This window comes from Octopus bimaculoides, chromosome 1, assembly GCF_046866305.1.
Source record: "Octopus bimaculoides isolate indiv1 chromosome 1, ASM4686630v1, whole genome shotgun sequence".
In the NCBI taxonomy this organism is placed as follows: domain Eukaryota; kingdom Metazoa; phylum Mollusca; class Cephalopoda; order Octopoda; family Octopodidae; genus Octopus; species Octopus bimaculoides.
In genome coordinates this window covers 74458879-74482068 of record NC_142928.1, presented here as the reverse complement: position 1 = coordinate 74482068, position 23190 = coordinate 74458879, and the positions used below count along the sequence as shown (strand labels likewise).

The 23190-nt window shown below is 35.5% G+C and overlaps 1 protein-coding gene across 2 annotated transcripts in view; it reads left to right on the top strand.

Annotated features, from left to right (window-relative positions):
* The window catches only part of LOC106867748 (WD repeat domain phosphoinositide-interacting protein 3), a 67158-nt gene that overhangs the window by 37110 nt on the left and 6858 nt on the right, over positions 1-23190 (top strand). The window contains exons 2-7 of one of the 2 annotated variants that reach the window (XM_089352416.1): positions 293-367; positions 2370-2502; positions 4215-4316; positions 15024-15111; positions 21250-21344; positions 22090-22280. In XM_089352416.1, the coding sequence (XP_089208542.1) occupies positions 2385-2502; positions 4215-4316; positions 15024-15111; positions 21250-21344; positions 22090-22280 (594 nt within the window). In that variant the 5' untranslated portion in view covers positions 293-367; positions 2370-2384. The remainder of the gene's footprint in view (positions 1-292; positions 368-2369; positions 2503-4214; positions 4317-15023; positions 15112-21249; positions 21345-22089; positions 22281-23190) is intronic. The other variant, XM_014912711.3, reaches the window with a different exon arrangement.

The following is a 23190-nucleotide window of genomic DNA, read 5'->3' as shown; positions in this document are numbered from 1 at the left end:
CAACATTGTTTAGTATGACTTAATGTTTGTTTAGAATCAGCACACAACCTCAAGACTAGGGTACACACACACACACACACGATGGGCTTCTTTCAGTTTCTGTCTACCTAACCCACTCACAAAGCTTTGTGTGCAAATAATTGTCAATTTCTTTCTAGCCGTGCTGGTTAAATTATCCTAAGTATATTGTATACCTTTATACTTTCAGATGGTTGCCCTTATAAGGAAACCAATTCATCATGGACCCTTTTTTGGTTATAATTGTAATTTTCTTGTTTGTTTTTAATTTTAGGATGCTTTGCATGTGGTATGGAAAGTGGTTTCCGGGTTTACAACACCGACCCTTTAAAAGAGAAAGAAAGGCAAGGTAAGTGTAACAGTTATGTTTGTTTTGACTTAAGCATTATTGCCTTATTAAAATGTTCAACATATGTACAATGAAGTGTGTTGCCCGTTATAGGTTTGTGAGTGACTTTATAATAGAATATGTCTTATGGTATGTTAATATCCACATAGGTACCAGTGTGAAACACTGGCATGGATTTAATTATATAGTTACACCATGTCCCTACACTCACACCATCATTGCTAAAATATCTTACAAAAGATATATATGGTCCAACCCATGCTAGCTTGGAAAGCGGATGTTAAACGATGATATATGTCAGTAAATAGTGGGGTTGTGTTAACCGCACGTGGAGAAATAATAGGAAAATGAAAAATAATAATAAGGCAGAATGCTAAACTGGAAGCATATTTTAATAAAGATTTCTCTAACCGGCTTTCATTGCGAAGCAAATTTTCAAGAAGAGGGAGAATGAAAATGTTTTTTTACAAAGAAGTACAAAATGAAGAAAATGATATATAAAAAAATAATATATAAAAAAATAAATATACCAATACATTATATTGTCTTTGAGCTTTTGAAGTTCAATGGTAATTCATGTATATAATGGTTGGAAAAACAAGGATGCATGAGAATTGAGAGTTGTGTTAGGTTTAAAAAAAGGGTTAAAAGTTTGTGTTAAGCAGGAAGTGTGGTGTCAAAACAGGAAGTGTGTGGAAGGGGAGACAAATGTTTTCAGTTGGAGTTATGAACTCTTTTTTTCAAGAGTTCATAACTCCAACTAAAAACATTTGTCTCCCCTTCCACACACTTCTTGTTTTGACACCACACTTCCTGCTTAACACAAACTTTTAAACCTAACACAACTCTCAATTCTCATGCATCCTTCTTTTTCCAACCATTATATACATGAATTACTATTGAACTTCAAAAGCTCAAAGACCATATAATGTATTGGTATATTTATTTTTTTATATATTATTTTCTTCATTTTGTACTTCTTTGTAAAAAACATTTTCATTCTCCCTCTTCTTGAAAATTTGCTTCGCAAAGAAACCCGGTTAGAAATCTTTATTAAAATATGCTTCCAGTTTAGCATTCTGCCTTATTATTATTTTTCATTTTCCTATATATATATATATATATATGGTATTTAGATTTATACTCAATATAATTTCAATGTTAATGCATTGGTTCAACATCACTTGCTCATTTGCAACTGTTAACAAATAGGAGGGAACTACTGCTGCTGTTTATTTTCTTGAGACACCAAGCAGAATGTGAAAGTTTCATAACTAGAAGAATGTTCATGTAGGAGCTAAGTTAGTTAGTATAGTAACATCACCACCAGCAACAACTACCACCACAAATAATAGTTGAAGATGGGGAAGTTTCTGTCAGAACAATCCAACTGTTCATTGAAACATAGAAAGCTTACAACAATGGCCAGTGGTGAACTGGGTTTAAAAATATTGGTTGCCAGGAGACTAAGGGGGGCCCACTGGCAACTACAATGCTATCATTTAGTTTTTTTTTTTTTATTAAAAGTATTCTTTCCAACTGTCTACAAACACAGCCAGGCTGAAATAATTAATGTGTTTTTCCAGGAGTGAATAAAAAATTCTCAAACTTGAGGGGATGGGTCCCTTAGATACTAACAAGCCCCCTCCCCCCATATGGATACTTATGGCGTAGGGGCCCAGTTGCTATCGGGTAAGCTGGCAACCTGGCCAATCCACCACTGACAATGGCTATATCTAAAGTTACAATTGAATAAGACTAGAAGCTTACTCTCTTCCTACCATTGATACTCGTTTTCTCATGTATATCAATATCTTTTAGATATCTTAACTGATGCTGCCAGATGTGCTATTATAAACAATCAAAGACAACAAACCGAAAGAGGGAGCTACTATGTGGCAGTTCGACCTGCTAGAAATAGCAGCCAAATCTTTTTCAAATCACATCTTTCCCTCTTCAAAATATTTTTGACAATGGCTCTGCTCTATCATGTTTATTCCAGGATTAAACAATACCAATGTCTAAAAACATGACCGTTGTCCATCAAAACGAACCTCACACTGATCAATGGCTTAAGTATTTATGCAGACTGTGTCTGATTAACTCCTGGCAAATAACCGAAGATGTAAGGCAAGGTAAATTCTAATACAAGGACAAGTACAAACTTAACATCAAAATTTTAAAATTACGATAACATAAAAAATGTCAATGCTTTGCCAAAACTGTATTTGATCATCCAGCAACTCCACACCCTGAATAAAGTATATTTATTTATGTGTGTGTGTTTAGAATAATCTCAGGGTTTTGTTTATGCATTACAAATATTTTAGCATTTGCATATAACACTGCTAAGACATTTTCTTTTTTTGTCAAATATATCAGGTCATCCCATAAGTTCTGTCCGAATTTTGAATAAAGAAAACAAGTGATCAAATGTTATATTTAATTGAAATTTAATCATCAATATACTTTCCCTGATTATCTAAAATTCATTCCATCTATTATTTACAAGCTTTTTAATCCCATCAATGGATTAAAACTCTTTTGGTTTCAAAGCAAAAAACTCTGAAATGTCAGTTTCGATCTCTTCTTGGCTTGCGAAAGTTATGTTTCCCAAATGATTCTGTGAACTATGAAACAAATGGTAGTCTGAAGGAGCAAGGTCGAGAAAATAAGGTGGATGAGGAATTTTTTCCCAACCAAGCTCTTTGATCTTCTGGGATGTGATCTTTGCAGTGTGGGGTCGTGCATTGTCCTGATGAAACATCACTCCTTTCCGATTCACTAAAGCAGCTCTTTTTTCCTTCAAAGTTTGGTTCAAATGCTCTAATTGCTGACAGTAGACGTGAGCATTGATTGTTGCATTAGGTGGTAACAAAGTGAATTACTCCTTTGCAATCCCACCAGATAGAGAGAAGAACCTTTTTTCCATGAAGTTCCCTTCTCAGTTGTGGTTGAGCCTTTTCCCATTTACCAAGCCACTGTTTATGATGTTTAATATTTCGATAGAAGATCCATTTTTCATCACCAGCCACAAGTCTATCCAAAAAGGGTGAAATAAGTTCGCAAGAACGAAGAGAAGAGCAGATGTCAACTTGGGATTTGCGGTTGCTTTCGGACAATTCATGAGTCACCCATTTCCTAAGTTTAGGAACCTTTCCAAGTTGTTGAAGATGACGATGAACAGTTGTATGGTTTGAACTAAGCTTCATTGCCAATTCTTCAACTGATAATGCAGGATTTTCTTCAAGTAATGCCTCAAGGGGCTTATCATCAAACTCAACTGGACGTCCTGTTCGGTCTCCATCTTCAAGGCTGAAATCTCCACTTCTGAATTATGCAAACCATCTTCTACACATTCTTTCATTCAAGCATTCTTTCCCATAAACTGAGTGTATGTTCAAGTCGCTTCTGCTGCAGAGTTTTCTTTTTTGTACTCATAAAGCATTACGTGCCTTAAATGCTCTTTGGACACTTCCATGTTAGAAAGGGTTTTAATCAAAGAAATTTTAATTCTATTATTCTGTAAAATAATATTTAATTAGTTTAAATGTACACAAATGCATAAAAATAATTTTAAATTCCATTCGACATTCTAAAATACTATTAAATTTTATTCAATTTTAAAAAAGGTAAAATCGGACAGAACTTATAGGATGACCTGATAATTTCACTGTTTTAGATGTATCGCTTCTATTTTGTATAAAATAAAAATTATCATTTTTCCAGTGTCGTTAAAGTAAAAATATGACTTTTTTGTATTTGATAATGTTCTCTAATGTTTTAAAATTCCACTTTCTTAATGTCTTTTCATTTTTCTGTTTTTTTTTTCTTTTTTTCTTTTTAGACTTCAATGATGGCGGAATAGGTCACATAGAAATGCTGTTTCGTTGTAATTATCTTGCTCTTGTGGGTGGTGGAAAAAATCCCAAATATCCACCAAACAAAGGTAAAATTTATATCCTGTTTTATGAAATGGAATGTATTGCTGTTCTGAGAATTGAAATGTTTTGGGGGAGAAGTGTATATGGAATGATAGTGGCACACATGCTGTCACTGATATCAAAAGAAAGTTGTGGAAAAGCTATTACATGAGGTTATTGAAAAGGAGAGGCTTTATATAAATGGAGTAGGTAATGGAATTTATGAAAGAGTTATGGCACAATTGATTAGGAAGAATTTGGCATTGTATCAGTAAAAGGTACTACTAATGCTCTGTTTATAGGGAGACAACTGCAGAAGTACTTAGCTTGGTGTAATCCTCTGTAGCTAGTGTTCATTGATCTTAAAAACCTTTTGACACAGTTCCGCACTCAGTAATCTGGATGTAGCTAAGGGAATGAGGGGTAAATGAATGACTTGTGAAATCCTTGCAAGCCATGTAGAGCAGTGCAGTTAGTAAGGTGAGATTTAGTGATGAGTTCAATGATGAATTTAACTTGCAGGGATGAGTCCATAGGCCTCACTTCTTATCCTTCACTCCTCTTTATTATAGTCCTCTAGGTTACAACAGAAAACGTTTGACTGGTTTTCAGTTGGAATTCTGTATGTTGTTGATCTAGTTCTTATAGGTGAATCTGTAAAAGATTTAGGCATGACACTTTAGATATAGAAGCAAAACCCAGAATTGAAAGGCCTCAAAGTAAGCTTAGCAAAGGCAAGTTTTAGTAAGAAAGAAAGATAATGGGTCCCTGCAGTTATTTGAGAAGTAGTTTTGCTTGATATGCAGAAATAGATTAGGCAGGAATTATATATGTAATAATCTAGTACAGTGGTTCCCAACCTTTTTTATGCCACGCACCCCTAAAAACTTTTAATATGTTCTCGCACCCCTTAAAGCAATAATTTATATAAGAGTAAAGGTGCCTGGGGCAATTGCCCTCTTTGACCCCTCATAAATCCAGCTCTGCTTGCACCCCCTGGAATGCTATCTTACACCCAATGACCACTTCCCAGCACCCACACCAGCGCACACACTAGCACTGACCACTTTCCAGCACCCACACCATCATCTACACATGCACGTCAAAGTCACCAGCCCCCATCCATATGCACATACATGCTCTCACATACACTTGCGCACTTTTGTTTTGGGATCAACACCACTTTATTATCTCCCCTTCTTCCTAGCTCTCCTGTGTGACTCCTCTGTCCGGCATTCACCATGATAGATCACTAGCCATTAAACCTTTTTTACTTTCTCTTCCTGTTTATTTCTGTGTTCTTTTCTTTGGAAGAGTGTAGGCTTGAATCATAAAAGATTTTCTCACGTCCCAAGCATTAAACTAATATATCTATTTGTTACTTATACACTCGTCTTTGTCTTTTGTTTTTTCGTAAATTCTCACTATATATATATATATATATATATATATATATATATATGTGTATGTGTGTGCATGTCTCAGTGTCTATGTTTGTCCTCCACCACTGCTTGACAACCGCTGTTGGTGTATGTTTACGTCCCCATAATTTAGCAGTTTGGCAAAAGAGACTGGTTGAATAAGCACCAGGCTTAAAAAATGAAAGAGAAGTACTGGGGTCAATTCATTTGACTAAAAATTCTTCAAGGTGGTGCCCTAGCATGGCCACAGTCAAATGCCCGGAACAAATAAAAGATAAAAGAATGTAGAGAGGCTTTGAGACCAAAGGTTCCAGAAAATCAGTGTCATACAGATATGACACTGATAAAATGTGCCCAGCATGTTCTGTAATGTGTTATTAGAAAAAAAAACTATTCAGCTATAGAAGCCATACCAAAGATGAAATATAAGGTGTAAGATATTGTCCTTGATTTATCAAAGAGGCTAGTAACACTAAATAAGAATTGGAGTGAATAGTGATGCACCACCCATCCTATGCTAGTATGGAAAGTAGATGTAAAATAAGGATTATGATAATGGCTTTTACATTATTTCTTCCTTTTGAGCACATTGTTGATACAGCATTATTTTAATCAGTACGCTCTTCAATCACTCCCAGAGGATGTTCCTGAGTTAGATCAGGGATTGAACTAGGACTTGTTGTTTATTTTGCCAATTGGATCTATCTACTAGATCATAACTTTATTTTTTTTTCTATAGGTTCCATGCATATAATTGGTAAAACACATCAATAGATAGTACCTCTGGCCCAACATAACAAAATCAAGGAAAATATATGGAGACAAAATGATAAGTCTATTGTCTCCTATGGTGGTTGTTGTTGGCACTCTGTTGCTTACGACATCGAGGGTTCCAATTGATCCAATCAACGGAACAGCCTGCTCGTGAAATTAACGTGCTAGTGGCTGAGCACTCCATAGACACGTGAACCCTTAACGTAGTTCTCGGGGATATTCAGCGTGACACAGTGTGACAAGGCTGGCCCTTTGAAATACAGGAAGAAAGAGTGAGAGAAAGTTGTGGTGGAAAAGTACAGCAGGGTTCACCACCATCCCCCGCCGGAGCCTCATGGAGCTTTAGGTGATTTCGCTCAATAAACACTCACAATGCCTGGTCTGGGAATTGAAACCGCGATCCTATGACTGCGAGTCCGCTGCCCAAACCACTGGGCCATTGCGCCTCCACTTGTCTCCTATGGAACAATAAATAAACCAGTAGTTTGAACAGAACATTCTAAATTTTTCATATTGACAACACATTTTTTAAAAATATAATTTTTTTTGTGACATTAAGTTTTATTAGCGGCACCAAATTAATGAACTTAATAATAAACAACAAAATACCATATGACATATGACTAGCCATGAATCTAAATGTTTAATCTCTTGGATTCTGTCTCACTGCTTGGCCCGTTTTCTAATATAACCCCAGGCTGACCAATGCTTTATGAATGAATTTGATAGATGGAAACTGTGTGGAAGCCTTATGCGTGTGTGTGTGTGTGTGTCCCATCGCCATTTAACAACCAGTGTTTCTTTGTAATTTATCATTTCCACAAAAGACACTGATAAGATATGTATCAGACTTAAATAAAGTACTGGAATAAATTTGTTTGATTACCCCATTCAGTGTGGTGCCCCAGCATGGTTGCAGTTCACTGAGCATTACAAGAAAACAATAACCACCCCCGCACTCAAAACAAAAACAATAATTAGGAACCCATTTGTTCAGTTATTATCATTTTGAATACTTTTTAATGTCCAACATCAAGTTACATTTATATATAGTCCTAATTTGGAGTGTTCAAACATGAACACACTTTTATTCATCAGGTCTGGGTGTTAATGTGTATATATAATGTATGTCCTGAGTGCATATTATATTCTCCTGTTAAAAATGTATATTTAAAACTCTTGTCCTTATGTACTAATCAAAAATTTGATCTGCTAAAATTGTGTGGGTGGGTGTGTGTGTGTGTGTGGGTGTGTAGTGTACTTGTTTCTCTGAATGTATCCACTTGAAGAATTATCTCGAACTTTGGCTAGCTGATAGAACTGCATTAGTAAATTTCTCATTTAAATGTGAAAACTTGCTTTCTTATGTTTATTTAGATAATGTTAATTGTTGAATTATTCAGTGTGGCTAATGAAGGTGGTTAATCAAACCACTTAATATTTGATCAGTCACATTACTCCTCTGAAGTGAAAATTTAATGAAATTAGATTGGTTCTGTATTTATAATTTTGATATCTTTTATCAACTGGGAACTTTCAACCACTGATAGAGGTTCACTTGAAACTCTTTAATTATCTTTCTGACCTTCCCATGTTAACTAATTTCATGAGAATGAATGCGTCTTATCAAAGAAATAGAATTTTATACTTTAATTACATCAAATGTATGTATTTATTGCATTGCTATCAACTGAAGCTAATGTTAGTCTTAGTCTGCCTGGCAAAACTTGCCTCTCTATCAGCAACATGGATGGGAAGATTTAAACTCAGTTCAAGAATTTTATCAACTACTTATTACTATTAGCCCTTTAACTTTTAAACTGGCCATATCATGCCCAAATATTCTACCTGTTTTATGTTCAAACTGATTAGATCCAGCTTCCCATACCTACCCAACACAATGTCATTCTAAAAATAAACAATCACATTGTCAGAATCTCAAAGCTATGAGATAATTCATAATTAGTTCAAAGCAGTGTGTATCAATAAGCATTACTTTTGATAGAATAATGTGAATACTAAAAGTTTAAAGTTTCTGCTACTTACAGTAGTAAGTTATACTCAATTCTTTGCAGTTATTTTTATAACTACAGTGCTGAAGTTGAAGTATATCTTGATACATGTACAGGATATAACCTCTTGACACTTTAGTGGAGATCTGCTTGTGACCTTTTGCATATGAATGCAGTGACTAAAGGCACTAAGTATTCGGAAGTTGAGCCAATTTCCAAATATTTTCTCTTTGTTTTGTACAGATATTCTGGAAATTCTGTACTCTTCAGCTTTACAGCCCATCATGAGAGCATCATACTGAAAAGGTTTCTTCAATTGGAGTTGAGCTGTGGTCAAACAATAGCATCATACTATTGATTCCAGTATACTTGCTTCAGAGGTAGTCTTTGATTCTTGAAGATTTCTTATAAATAATAGTTATGTTGGTTTGTGATTTCCAAGAAATATATATTTCATCTCTGCCCTTTTGAATGGGAAAGTTACTATAGAATGAATTGTGACAGAAATCATAGATAGTTCCACTCCTCTATAATATATGTAGCCATATTTTTCACGTTAGTTGTTACCCTAATTTATAATTAACTTTTATGCCCAGTCAACAAGAGAACTTCTGCATGGTCTGTTGATGTGTGGAAAGATCAGCTAAATCTTTCTTAAATCACACTCGACTTTCTTAAAAGTATGTAAGGATGCATTGAACAATATCATCGTCATCGTCATCATCATTTAATGACCATTTTATCATGCTGGCATGGGTTGGATGATTTGACAGGAACTGGTAAGGCCAGGGCCACATCAAGTTCCATAGTCTGTTTCGGATTGGTTCCTATGGTTGGATGCCCTTCCTAGCACCAACTGCTCCTCGGTGTACTGGGTATTTTTTATGTGGCACCAGTACCAGTGCTTTTTATGTGATGCCAGCACCCACATCAACAGTTTTACATGGTACCTTGATTTTCAAAACAGTAAAAGCGTAAACAACAAATTAAAAGGGTGGCTTAAATGCAAAAGCCACTAAAGCACTATACTTAATGACCAACAAAGGGAGGTAAGCCCTTAGCATACATAGCCATATCATGATTTTAAATTTTGATGTAGACCATCTTAATTCTCATCAGCACATAATTTCAATAGTTTTTCTTATAAGATTGACTAAGGAAGTTGGGTTTAACACCAGGTGTTAAGAGCCGCTGATGATAATTAAAGTGGTCTACACCAAAATTCAAAATCGTGATATGGCTGTTTGCTAGGGACTTACCTCCCTTTGTCAGTCATTAAGTATTCTGCCTTAGTGGCTTTGGAGTTAACTCTTATCTCAGCATAAGTGGTGCTAATCAGCACCCTCTGTCACTTTTGTGACCTTTATTAATATATATATATATATATATATATATATATATATATATATATATATATATATATACATATGTATATAGATATACATATGTATATAGATATATATATGTGTGTATGTATAACTGCTTTCAATAGTGGAGCCCTGGTTCGAGAATTTCCAAATTTTGAGGAATGTGGAATCACTTCTTACCCACTCTTGTTCCTAGGTCTACTCTGACCCAGTGTAGTAGCACCTGTCAAGTCCCAAGCTATGGGTTAATTAGCAGGTTATGGAACTAACTCCAAGCACTGCCTTGTGAGTGCCTTGAGAAAGGATAAGTTTAGGGGAGTTAGCTTCAACAACAAATCAAGTAGTGGAGTCCCTAAGGTAATCCAGTGTGCTCTTTGACACCCTTCCAGGAATTCTAGGGTGGGTGGAGCTCTTCAACCCTTCAGGCAGTTCAGCTAGGAGAAGGCTACTCTAATGTAAAACCTACAGCTTGCTGGTCACAGCAGCCACCTTAGCCTCCAAGTCTAAAGAATGGGATAAAATTGTGTGGACTGATGCTCACTTTAAAACCACTAAGTACAGGTAGGAAGAAATGGCTTGTAGCATCAAGGGTCACTTTACATGACCACTCCAGGGCAAACTGCTCTTCCTCCTGATCTACAATCACAAAGAAACTGCTGTTATCATATAACACAATTAAGTTGACATAGAATAAATTTTGCGTCTTTATTATTAGTTATAATTGTTTTGGTACCATTCTGTTTCTAACACCAGTGGACCTAAACTAAATATGATACATATACACATACCAACTTTATCTATTCTTAGTAGGACACAGGTTGAAGTGGAGCATGAGAAAAAAAGTTGAGAAATACTGGTCTAGGCATACAAGATCATAGTTTTTGACCTATAATCAGTGGTCTACTCCTTAATATAATAGCTTTTGAAGTGGCTGTTATATTTAGTGGCTATATGTGTAGAGCCACATGGCTTAGTGGCTAAGACATACTTGCGATTGTAAGATTGTGGTTTCAATTCTTGAACTGGGTACTGCATTGTGTTCTTTTGCAGTACACTTCATTTCAAGCTGTTCCTGTCCACTCAGCTGGTAAGAATGAATAATCCTGTGATGGACCAGCAGCCTGTCCAGTAGAATAGAAAATATATATGCTACAGAATCCAGAAAATTAACCTTATGAGTCTATGGGTTGGGAAGGACCTTTTATCCATTTTGTGTATGTGTGCAAATGTATCTTAGAATATTTACATTCTGCAGTCACATGAAAAATTGCTGAGCTATGAGTAGTTTTCTCTTGTCATTTCTCTCTGCTTTTATGAAGGCAAGCAAAATAAAAACTCCCTTACTTGGAAAACATGATTTAGTAGCTGGAAAGGCACTTGACTAAAAAAAAAATGCTTCAACAATATGTATTCATGTAGCTCATGTTGGCATTGAAAAATGGATGGAAAACAAGTAAATAAATAAATGAATGAACGAAATCTTTTCCATCCAAATAACCAAAGTCAAAAAAAATAAAGAAAAAGGAAGACTGGACTATATTTTAAGATGATCTGTAGAGCAGTTCCTACTGAACTAAATTAGTTTTATGCTGTCAACTTAATGTCACAGTCCCCTGAAGGGAATAATACTACCATTGGTTAGACTTAGGAAGCTGCACCATTTCCTGTCGGCCTTGACACATTTCCTGTGTCCTTATGTTTACAAGGAGGACTGTCACATTAAGTTGACAGCATACAACTACTTCATCGTATCACTACTGCATAAATCTCTCTGAGATGTTTAGAAATATATTATTTCTAAATTTGAAATCAGTGAATGTATTTCACTAGAATTATTATATGTTTACAAGAGCTTGACAGGCATCTTCGACTAGCAGGTCATGCTACTCCAGACTGATGATGAGCAAAGACCCAGAAACATGTCTCTGGATGCAGACTTAGCTGGGTGGAGGTGCTTGTCTCCCCTTTGTTAACATAAAGAAACAGGAAATGTGTCAAGGCCGACAGGAAGCGGTGCAGCTTCCTAAGTCTAACCAAAAGTAGTATTATTCCCTTCAGGGGACTGTCACATTAAGTTGATAGCATACAACTACTTCATCGTATCACTCCTGCATAAATCTCTCTCAGAGATTTATAAATGTATTATTTCTAAATCAGTTTTATTGTCAGGTGTAGATTTATAGAGCACTTTACTGAATCTTTCAATCTTATCAAGTAGCAGAACAATTGTCTGCTTATCATGGAATTTTGTTGGAAGAATACAAAATTGGTTTCCTTTGGGTATTTTTCACAAGACACCATCTTTGTTGGCTTTTTAAAGACAAATTCACCTTATCTGCTGCAACTCTTAGAAAGTAAAGAGCTGGGACACATACTCAAGGCAATGTTTTTGATTTCCGAGTTGTACTTAGCAGGCAAGTGTTGAAACTAAAGCAATCGCAGTGTGGAAGACATCATCATCATCATCATAATTGTCATCATTTAATGCTTGCTCTCCATGTTGGCATGGGTTGGACTGTTTGACATGGAGCTGACTAGCAGGGAGCTGTATAGACTCAAACTTTCTGCTGTTGCATTGTTTCTATGGCTGGGTGCCCTTCCTTATGCTGACCAATTAACAGAGTGTGCTGAGTGCTTTTTACATGCCACCAGCATGGGTGCATTTATGCAGCACTGGCATGGGTGGGTTGACACAGCACTGGCACCTGAAAGGACAAGCCTGTGTGTGTGGAAGACGATAATTTTACTTAGCTTGATGTATCTTAGACACATGTTAGCAATTCAAAAACACAAAAAGACTCTTGACTTCACTTAAACATCTCAAAATTTTCATTATACAAACAGCAACCTAGTTGCAGCGTATCCTTGTCAGCAACCAAGTCATAGTTTGTGTGGTGCAAATGTTGAGAAACAATAAATATAAATTCAAAGTGCTAAGCAGTGATGTGTACAAATATAAATCAGTTCAAATACGCTTGAGGCATATTTAAACCTGTACAAATATAAACTTGACTTCGTGTGTTTACACCTATTAGTCTACAGTGAGAATTTTTCTCCATGACAAAATGCAGTAACAAAATGCAGTAAATTTTCATTATACAAACAGCAACCTAGTTGCTGCGTGTCCTTATCAGCAACCAAATCACAGTTTGTGCAGTAGAAATAAATATAAATTCAAAGTGATAAGCAGTGGTGTGTACAAATATAAACCAATTCAAATATGCTTGAGGCATATTCAAATCTGTACAAATATAAACTTGACTTGGTGTGTTTACACCTATTAGTCTACAGTGAGAATTTTTCTCCATGACAAAATGCAGTAAATGTTTTTTAGTGGTTCAATTATGTCTCAAGCATATTTGAACTGGTAACAAGTTTATATTTTTACAAATAATAAATGTTAAGTCTTTATGTGTTTTTGAATGGCTAACGCATGTCTTTTATGTTGTATCTTTTGTATATATGCTCTACTAATTCTGCTAATTCACTGCCCTGGGCCCTGGATTGGTACTTTATTTTATTGGCACTGGAAGATATGAAAGGAAAAGATAACCTTGGTAGGAATTACACTCAGAATGTAAAGAGCTGAAATGTTCTAATGATTATATCTATTTGCTGTGTGTTTTGGTATTTTTTTTTACTTGTTTCAATCATTTGACTGTGGCCATGCTGGAGTACCACCTGAAAGGGTTTTAGTTGAACAAATCAATCCCAGGACTTCTTTCTCTATCAGCCTCCTTTTGCTGAACTGTTAAGTTATGGGGACGTAAACACGCCAACACCAGTTGTCAAGTGGTGATGGGGTACAAACAGACACACACACATAAATGATGGGCTTCTTTCCGTTTCCGTCTACCAAATCGAGTTACGAAGCTTTGGTCGACCTGAGGCTATAGTAGAAGACACTTGCCCAAGGTGCCATGCAGTGGGACTGAACCTGGAACCATGTGGTTGGGAAGCAAGCTTCTTACCACAACAGCCACACCTGTGCCTAAATATATGATAAATAAATAAATAAATTCTTAAGACTGTGTTGAAAGAAACACAATTGACTTTTAGCTTCTCATTTGTGATCTTTAGAATCTTCAGATCAGTGCTTCACAGAATATGTTCACTAGAACTGTTAGCAATATAAGTTAGACAATCCTTTGTACTTTTTTTCCTTCTTAATGGAACAGTAAACATTCTTGTTACAAATGGGAATTCTTTTCCTGATGTGATAGCGATTATGATAGAAATACTTGCCTTAGATTAACAAACTGTTAAGTTGCGTAATCTGTTTATAAGGTCTTTACACAATACTTCAAAAGAAACCTGAAATGAATAGTATCGATTTCTTTTGACGAGGCTGAAAGAAGTATACTTAATTAAATTGCGTCTGCTTCTGTTAATTCAGTATCTACAGAGATAAATAGTATTGATCTCTTTTGTATGAGCTCAAATTTGTAGGTGTGGGATGTGATTAATTGTACTAATCACAGCCCATGACCAATGTTTATTTTTGATGTGTACCACATAAAATGAAAAGCAAAGTAGATCCTAGTAAATCCTCCACTCACTTTATAAGGAGGCAAATAATGACAGGCTTCTACTGCAGTGGGTTTCCATAAAATGTTGAACCATACTGATGCCTTGATTCCTTAAAAAAAAAAAAAAATGGGATAAGAGGAAACGTTACTTTTGGACTTCAAAATTGAATGAATTTATAAGCAGAAAATTTTGAAATCAGAACATTGGAAATTGTTTTATATTATTACATCATCATCATTATCATCATTATCAACATCTTCATCATTGTTGTTTTAATATCTGCAGTCAGATGTCCTTTTCTTTGCCAATCATCACTTGTTTTCCAAGCAAGGTAATATTACTTCATGGTCAGACATGCTTTCATAAGCAATTGCTAACGATCAACACCACGCTCGTTTACAACTATCTTGCAATCTCAAGGCAAGGACACACACACACACACACACACATACATACATACATGTAATATACATACACACATGATAGGCTTCTTTCAGTTTCCTGCCATCAAATTCATTCACATGGCTTTTCTCAGCATGGGTCTTTAGTGTAAACAATTTCCAAATGTATATTTCCTTTAATAAAGGGACATGATGATCTGTAACAAACTTTTACCTTTTCTCTTTTAGTTATGGTATGGGACGATCTGAAAAAAAAACATGTAATTGAACTTGAATTTTCTGCTGAAGTTCGAAGTGTCAGACTACGGAGAGATCGGTTTGTATTAGTTTTTTTTTTTTTTTTTTTTTTTTTTACATATTTTAAAATCTCTTCTTACATTTTTTGCATTTTTTTTTATATTAAAAAGAAATTTTCTTTTTACATTTTGAATAACTAAAGATGCATAGCTTCCCACACACCTTTAGTTATTCAGTTATCTTCTATCTTTTATTTGTTTTAGTCAAACCAGGATCCACATGGACCACCAGGGGTCCACAGAAGCTTTAAAGGGGTCCACAATTAAAAAATTGCAATTTGTGGGTCCATATATAAATTTTGTTTACTAGGAGAGGTACCTATATTTATTGAAATTTTCAAGATTTGTATTTGGAATTTATGTTAGGAATGTAACGAAATTGTTTCATTGTAAGTTTTTACTAACCTACAAACAAATATTTTATTTCAAAAATTTACATCTGTATATATGGGGTCCATAGATGATAAGATAGCTCTCAGGGGCTCCACAAGCAAAATAAGGTTGGGAACCCCTGGTTTAGTCAAGCACTTTGCTCCCAGTACTTATTTTAAGTTTGATACTTATCCCATTAGTCCCTTTTGCTGTACTGCTATGTTACAGGGATGTAAACAAAACAACACTTTGTTGTCAAGCAGTGGTGGAGTCAAACATAAAGATACACGCACACACATACACACACATGGTGGACTTCTTTGAGTTTCTGTCCACTAAATCCATTCACAAGGATTTGGTTGGCTTGGTGCCTTGCAATGGGACTGAACCCGGGGCCATGTGGTTGGGAAGCAAACTTCTTACCTCACAACTCAGCCTAGTAAAATGGCATTAAAAAATCAAATGATATCTCAATATCAACAGACCATCCTAAATATATCAAGTTTAATGTTAATTGAATCACTAATTTACCAGTTTTGTTTGTTCTCTCTCCATGATTATCAGTCACCATCCTCATAATTTGAGCTGGTTGATAAAATTAGCATTCTTTAGTAACGTTTTTTTCCTCTCTTAATAGCTATTTCTCTTCCAGTTTCTTTTTCTTTTTTTTTCATATTCTATCTGGATTGTTTTGACCTACTCTACCCCACTTATTGTATTGTAAAGCTGCTTGACTCTTCTGTACTTTGCCCTGTATCTCTTAAACTTCTCCTTACTGACTATTTGACTGTCTGCTTTCCTTGTACTTATGTCACTTTTAATCTATTCTTACAGAGAGCATACTTTATGTATGGGTTATATTTTGTTATTGGTGTAAAGCCCGGTTTAGCTCTGATTAAAGGGACTACTTCTAAAGGCATTCCAACCATGAACAACCAATTTTATATTTAGAAAGAGTGTACAAGGTACATTCAAAAAGTATCCAATTTTTTTTTCTCACCAAACTAATGCTGTATGGGCAAAATCCTTTGGGTGAGAGGTGTTGTCACCCTTCCTGTGCATACGTGAAAATTTTCATGCCAGTAGGTTGCATTAATTCCTAGCTGTTATGCCTAGAGAACAGACGTTTTCTGCATGCTTGTCAGATTTTTGTTTTCATGCAAGTTGTCTGAATACATCAAGCAGAGACCATAAACCCATGTCTCAACATTAGTGATGATGGTCTTCATGAATGTCTGAGTCCTAGTTTGCACAGTCTGGCATGAGCTGGGCGATTTCCATGTAGAGTTGCTTCTGCTGCTCTACCAACACTTTGGGGACAGATTTCGCTGACACTCTTGGCATGCACAAATCCTCCATTAAGCTGGAATACACTAATCCTATACTTATTCCCATTTTGTGAGCAATTTGCTGGATTGTTGTTATATGACCGTCTTACATAGCTATTCACCAGACCTTCTCAGTCAGCTCCTTGTTTCAGCTTGTGGATGGCCTGCTGAACATACCTTGATATCCACTGAGGTGCAGCCATATTTGAAGTAGTTGTACCACTCCTTGATTAGAGTTTTGCCAAGGCATCACAGCAAAAGGCCTGCTGAATCTTCTGGGTGGTTTGAGCTTGAATATCACCAAACTTTTGGCAAAACTTGATGCAATGTCTCCTCTGCATTTGGTGAAAATGAAAATCTGACGAGTGCTCACTACGTCTGTACTCTAGACATATCAGATGGGAGGATTTTGTCCACGAATAAAGTCTGATACTTTTTGAATGTACTTCATATTTAGGACAACATTATGCTGTGTGAACCTGCTTTTTTTTTTTAAAGAGGGTATGATATGATTTTAGGGGGAATTTCATTGCTTATCCTTATAGATCAACTGACCACATCGAGGCTCAACTTACTAGATCACTATTTGTTTTTTGTAAAATATTTGGCACTTTTGTTGTGTGCTTTTTGTTTCATAGGTAACCATGTTTATCAACATCCATAGAGCTTACTAATGAGATTTCTTGTAGAGCTGTAGATATGCTTAGTTCCAGAAGCTTTTTTTACATCAATTTAAAGTGGTTTAAATTAAAACCTTCCCTCAAAATTTCATATTAATTTATATTCTAAACGACACCTTAATAATGACAAAATTATTTTACTAAACCCTTTATTATTTTCAAAATTAATTGAAACAAAGACAATGTATTTCAACAGAAATATGGCAACAAAAGGGTTTAAAATACCAGCACAGAAGTCTCTATATGATTATTCAATTTGCTAACAATAGCAGCTAAATCAATCTGTAATCAAACCCTGATAGGAGCTTTAAATTGAGTTAGAGAATATTGTGAAAATTCTGGAAGTGACAAGAAAGGGACTTTCTTTCCAAAACCTAAAATAATTTGTTTCTAGAAATTTCTGTTGATACAAATTATTTGAAAATGTTCATCATCATCATTAACATCTATTTTCCCTACTGGCATAGTATTTCTTATTAACCAAATGTCCAGTGATATAAATTAGATCATTCTGTTTGTTGTAAAATAGATGACAATGCTGATATTAAAGATGATAAATGAGAAGTGTGTTTAGCTGGTAGCTATTATGTTCTAGTTAATGATAATTTATTTGTTTTTCTAAGGAAAGCTGTGGCTATGATTGTTTTCAGGTTCTCTGAGACAAGTACGAGGGAGGGAGATGAGCCCAAATACATATATCAGATTGGATTTCCCTAAATAAACCAAAGGTGTCAGGTGGTGGTGTTAAACTGGGCCATAGACTAAGCATACCACTCATATATGCCATGGTGGAATATAAACTCAGGTTCAACCACTTACAATTCTACTAGTTCATTGCCATATAGAGCTACATTTCTGTTAAACTCCGGAATGGATGAGAGGCAAATTTGACTGTGGTAGGATTTGAACTTAGAATGCCTTGTGATATTTGTTCCAACTGTCTGGGTTCTATCTGATGCCCTAATACTCTGCCAATTCTTCCTTGTGTTACAGTGTTCTATACCTAATAGATAGGCAGTTTGTTTCTCTAAGGCAGAGAAAGAACTCCTAGCTGCTACTTCTTTGCACATACCATTTTATCATTTTGAGCGTGGCCGTTGCCAGTACCTCCTGACTGGCCTTCGTGCCGGTGGCACGTTAAAGCACCCACTACACTCTCGGAGTGGTTGGCATTAGGAAGGGCATCCAGCTGTAGAAACTCTGCCAAATCAGATTGGAGCCTGGTGTAGCCATCTGGTTCACCAGTCCTTAGTCAAATCGTCCAACCCATGCTAGCATGGAAAGCGGACGTTAAATGACGATGATGATGATACAGCTACTAATACTAATAGATAGTCAACTTTTGAGACAATGTAATTTTGTAAGTCACTCTGAGCCTCACGTGCTTGCCATTAAACAATACAAACAGTCATAGAAGAAATGAAATGCACCTTTTCCTTTTCTTTTTTTTTTCTCACTTATCTTTGACTAGAGATCTCTTCACACTCAAGGATACACAAGCCTTAGTAAATTTGTGAGCAACAGTAGGCAAAGAGTTGTAGCAACCAAAGTTGTAGAAATAAGATATGTTAACCCTTTAGCATTCAGATTACTTTGTCAAATGTAATATTTATTTATTCACATTGTTTTGAATTAATCCTGCATTATCTTGTAGCTCTGAGATTTCAATGATGTCATTGTTTATCTTTAGAATGACATTATACGGTAGGAGTGAGATGCTGGCCTAGCCAGTTTGAACATAAAACAGGTAGAAAATTTGGGCCGGATATAGCCAGTTTAAATTTTAATGGCTTTAAAGGAAATGGTTGAAAGGGGAAATGGTTATAAGTATAATTGGAAACAAAGCTCTTTTGTATCTTAGAACTCTTGAGAGATGTTTAGTTTTTTTTTTTTTTTAGATTATTAAAACATTCTTATTTAATTGTAGGTTGTTATTGTATATCTCCACATTGTTCCTGACCTAGAAGAAGTATTATCAAATACATTCTAGCCTTATCCATCCCATTTTTGTGATTTTCGTTTCAGGACAATATATCTAGTGCTACATCATTCAGTATGCTTTTGAGATGTTAAGGTTTGAATTTTCAAGCAGTGGGGTTTAATTGTGAGAAATTTAGCTGCTATTTTTTTAGCAAGTTGAATACAAAAAAGCATCCATTATGATGCCACACAAAAAGTATCCTTGCTGATGCTATGTAAAAAGCTCCTGTGCTAGCTAGTGCCATGTAAAAAGCACCCTTGTCAGTGTCACATAAAAACATGCACCCATACTGGTGCCATGTATAAGGCAATCATAAAGGAACCACATAAAAAGCACCCAGTACACACTGTAAAGTGATTGGCATTAAGAAGGGCACCCAGCCATAGAAACCATGCTAAACTGACAATTGGAGCCTGGTGCAGCTCTCCAGCTGACCAACTCCTGTCAAACCATCCAGCTCATGCCAGCATAGAAAAATGGATGTTAAATGAGATGATGCTGATGATGATGATTCTTTGCTGGTGTAGTTTACCCTTTTGTTATCATATTTTTAAAATTAATTTTGGAAATAATGAAGAATTTAGAACAATAATTTTGTCATTATTAACCTGCTGCTTGGAACATAAATTAACATGGCATTTAAAATGGAAGATTTGAATTTAGATCACTTTAAAACAGGAAGCTCACATTATAGACAAAGGAGTAGTCTTCGGTGGCACCAGCACCTATGAACCCACAAGATTAGGGCTGATCAGCTGGGGAGGGTTGCAGGGGATGAATCTGTATGCAAAGGCAACCATGCTTTTACTTAACTTGACATGTCCTTTCCAGCACCACAAACCGCTAGGTGTTTTGGTCCCTTGTCATTCCCTCTGTGAGTCCCAACATCTGTAGATCCTTTCTCACTACTTCATCCCATGTCTTCTTGGGTCCACCCCTTCCATGTGTTCCCTCTGCAATTAGAGATGGGCACCTCTTGATGCAACTGTCTTTATTTAGTCTTTATTCTGCATTGTGGTGCTTGTCATACTTTTCCACTCAGTCTCATGATGTCAGTTTTTCATGGAAGTTTTGTTGTTTCTCCAGATTGATATTTTTAATTAGTTTACTATATCCTAAACCCCTAAACCAGTGTTTCTCCATGGACCCCTTTGATTCTTATTTTACTCAGGTGATATTTTTTTTTGTTTAAATATTAGGAATTATAAAATATTCTGTGTGTTGTAGAAGTATAACCAATTTATCGCAGATGAATTTTAACATCAAAATCTTATGTGGACCCTCAAGGGACATATGGACCCTGGTTGAGAACTACTGCTCGAAACTAATTAACCTTAAATGAAAAGAACATTCAAAACGTATTTTAATCTTTTTCAAAGTATATGAAATTTAGATAAAAGAAATCTTTTCCTTTGTTTCTCTTTTTAATTTATAATTTTTCTGTTTTCTTTTTTCATATTTGCATGATTTTCTGGAAAAGATAAAATTTATATTTCCTTTTTGGATTTGATTTGCAAGATTCTTTATGTGAACTCATGTGCTGAAGCATATTTTGTTGTTTGGGGAGAGTCATTCTCTTTTAGTGCCTAATTATTTAACACACTCACCAGTAAAATTTCCACTCATTTACTTATTTATTTTTTAAAAAATTTTTGCTGCATCTTGCAACCTTTCCAATAGTCATTGACTTTGTCCATTATCCGAACAACGGCACTAAAAGAGAATGACTCTCCCCAGACACAACAAAATAAAATTTATAATTTTTATACATATTTTTTTTTCTTTTTTGTTTTCTAGAATTGTTGTTGTTCTTGATTCTCTTATCAAAGTTTACACTTTTACTCAAAACCCACAGCAGCTACATGTATTTGAAACTTGTTCCAACCCTAAAGGTAAGTGTTAATTGTTTATCTGTTTTTCAGGTCACTTTAAGACATTTCATTTCCCTATTACAGTTAGTCATCTCCTGTTGGGAGCTGTCGCTTCCATAGTCTCATGCTTGTGTATGTTATTTGCCTTGATGCTGTTCCTATCACCAACCACTCTACAGAGTGTACTAGATGTATTTTATGTGGTTTTTCCTGATGCTCCAATAATTCTTGTCAAACCACCATTCTTAGTCATTATTGTCATTGATATTCTTTCCTCAGCACCTTACAAGTGTTTCTAGTTAACCTTTTCAATAATTCCTGTATCAAATGTTAATATTAAATTAGCTATAAAGGCAGCGAGCTTGCAGAATCTTTAGCATGGCAGGCAAAACGCTTAGTGGTATTTCATCTGTCCTTACACTTTGAGTTCAAATTCTTCTGAGGTCATCTTTGCTTTTCATCTTTTCAGGGTTGATAATTTAAGTACCAGTTGAGCACTGGGGTCGATGTAATCGACCTACCCCCTTGTCCTGCACTTGATGGCATTGTGCTAAAATTTGAAATCAATATTAACTTAACTATTTCCTTTTTATGTGGAATTAGGATTTCTGAATGGTTTATTCTCTAAACAGTTTTAGTTTTACTCTGTGAGAAATTATATATATCAAAAGTATTTCTATATTCCTTGGATGTTTTTCCTTCATAATTGAAATTAGTTTCTGTGATATTCTGAGTTTTCAACTAATTTTGTTTTTAATATTTGTAGGACTGTGTGTCATGTGTCCGAACAGTAACAACTCATTGTTAGCATTTCCTGGCCGTAAGACTGGACATGTCCAGTTGGTGGACCTTGCTAATACTGAGAAAACACCATTAGATATTCCAGCACATGAAGCAGCTCTCAGTTGCATTGCATTAAATTTACAAGGCACCCGCCTAGGAACAGCATCAGAGAAAGTAAGTCAGAAGTATATTGTTAAGTTACAAATTATTAAACTGCTTTTGTAAAGATTGATTTGTAATTTGTTTTTAAGAATTAAAAAAATAAATTTAATTTCACTATATTTTCCATTTTATTTGTGTATGTCACAAGGTAAAAGAAAACTGTGAGCAAATTGAACTATAGTGTGGTTTTGTTTCTCAGTTCAAAATCAATCTCTCATCATTTTACGTACTTAATGATATTGTGAAAGGCATGAAAATCACAACTTTCTATTTGCTTGTTTATATATAAAACTGAAGAATCTTGTCATGAGTATGTGTGCATCTTCTTGCCTTGAAGAGCATCATTGGCATATAAGCAGTCTTCCATGAAAATGTATCTGGCCATGGAGAAATATTACCCTACTTGGAAACGGGTGAGAGCTGGTAACGGGAAAAGGCATTTGGCCTCAGAAAATCTGCCTCAACAAATTCTGTCTAACCCATACAAGCAGAGAATAAGATGATGCTACTAAAATTTCAGTTCTGCAGTTCACTTGGCTATTAACAGTTATATCACTGTGATTGATGGGTACTAGGGTTTTATTAGCTTGTAGTGATAAACTACTTCGTACACTGAAAAGTAAAAAGATACCGACTATAGGATTATAAACAAGTCCTATGTGATAATTGTAAGTTTCCAGCAAGTCAGCTAAGGTCTCAGTTTCCTATTTTACCTCCATAACAATCATTGCTATTAATACCTATAGAATGAAGACCCACTTTGGTTGTGAATGACCATGGGATTGCATCTAGAAAGTTACCCTCTGAGGCACAAGTTCGGACAAGGTTGTCCTCCATGCATACCAACCTCCCCTCTCCACACCACCCATGTTGCGTGAGGGAAAGGGAAAAGCCGACACAGCTTGGCACCAATGATGTTGCA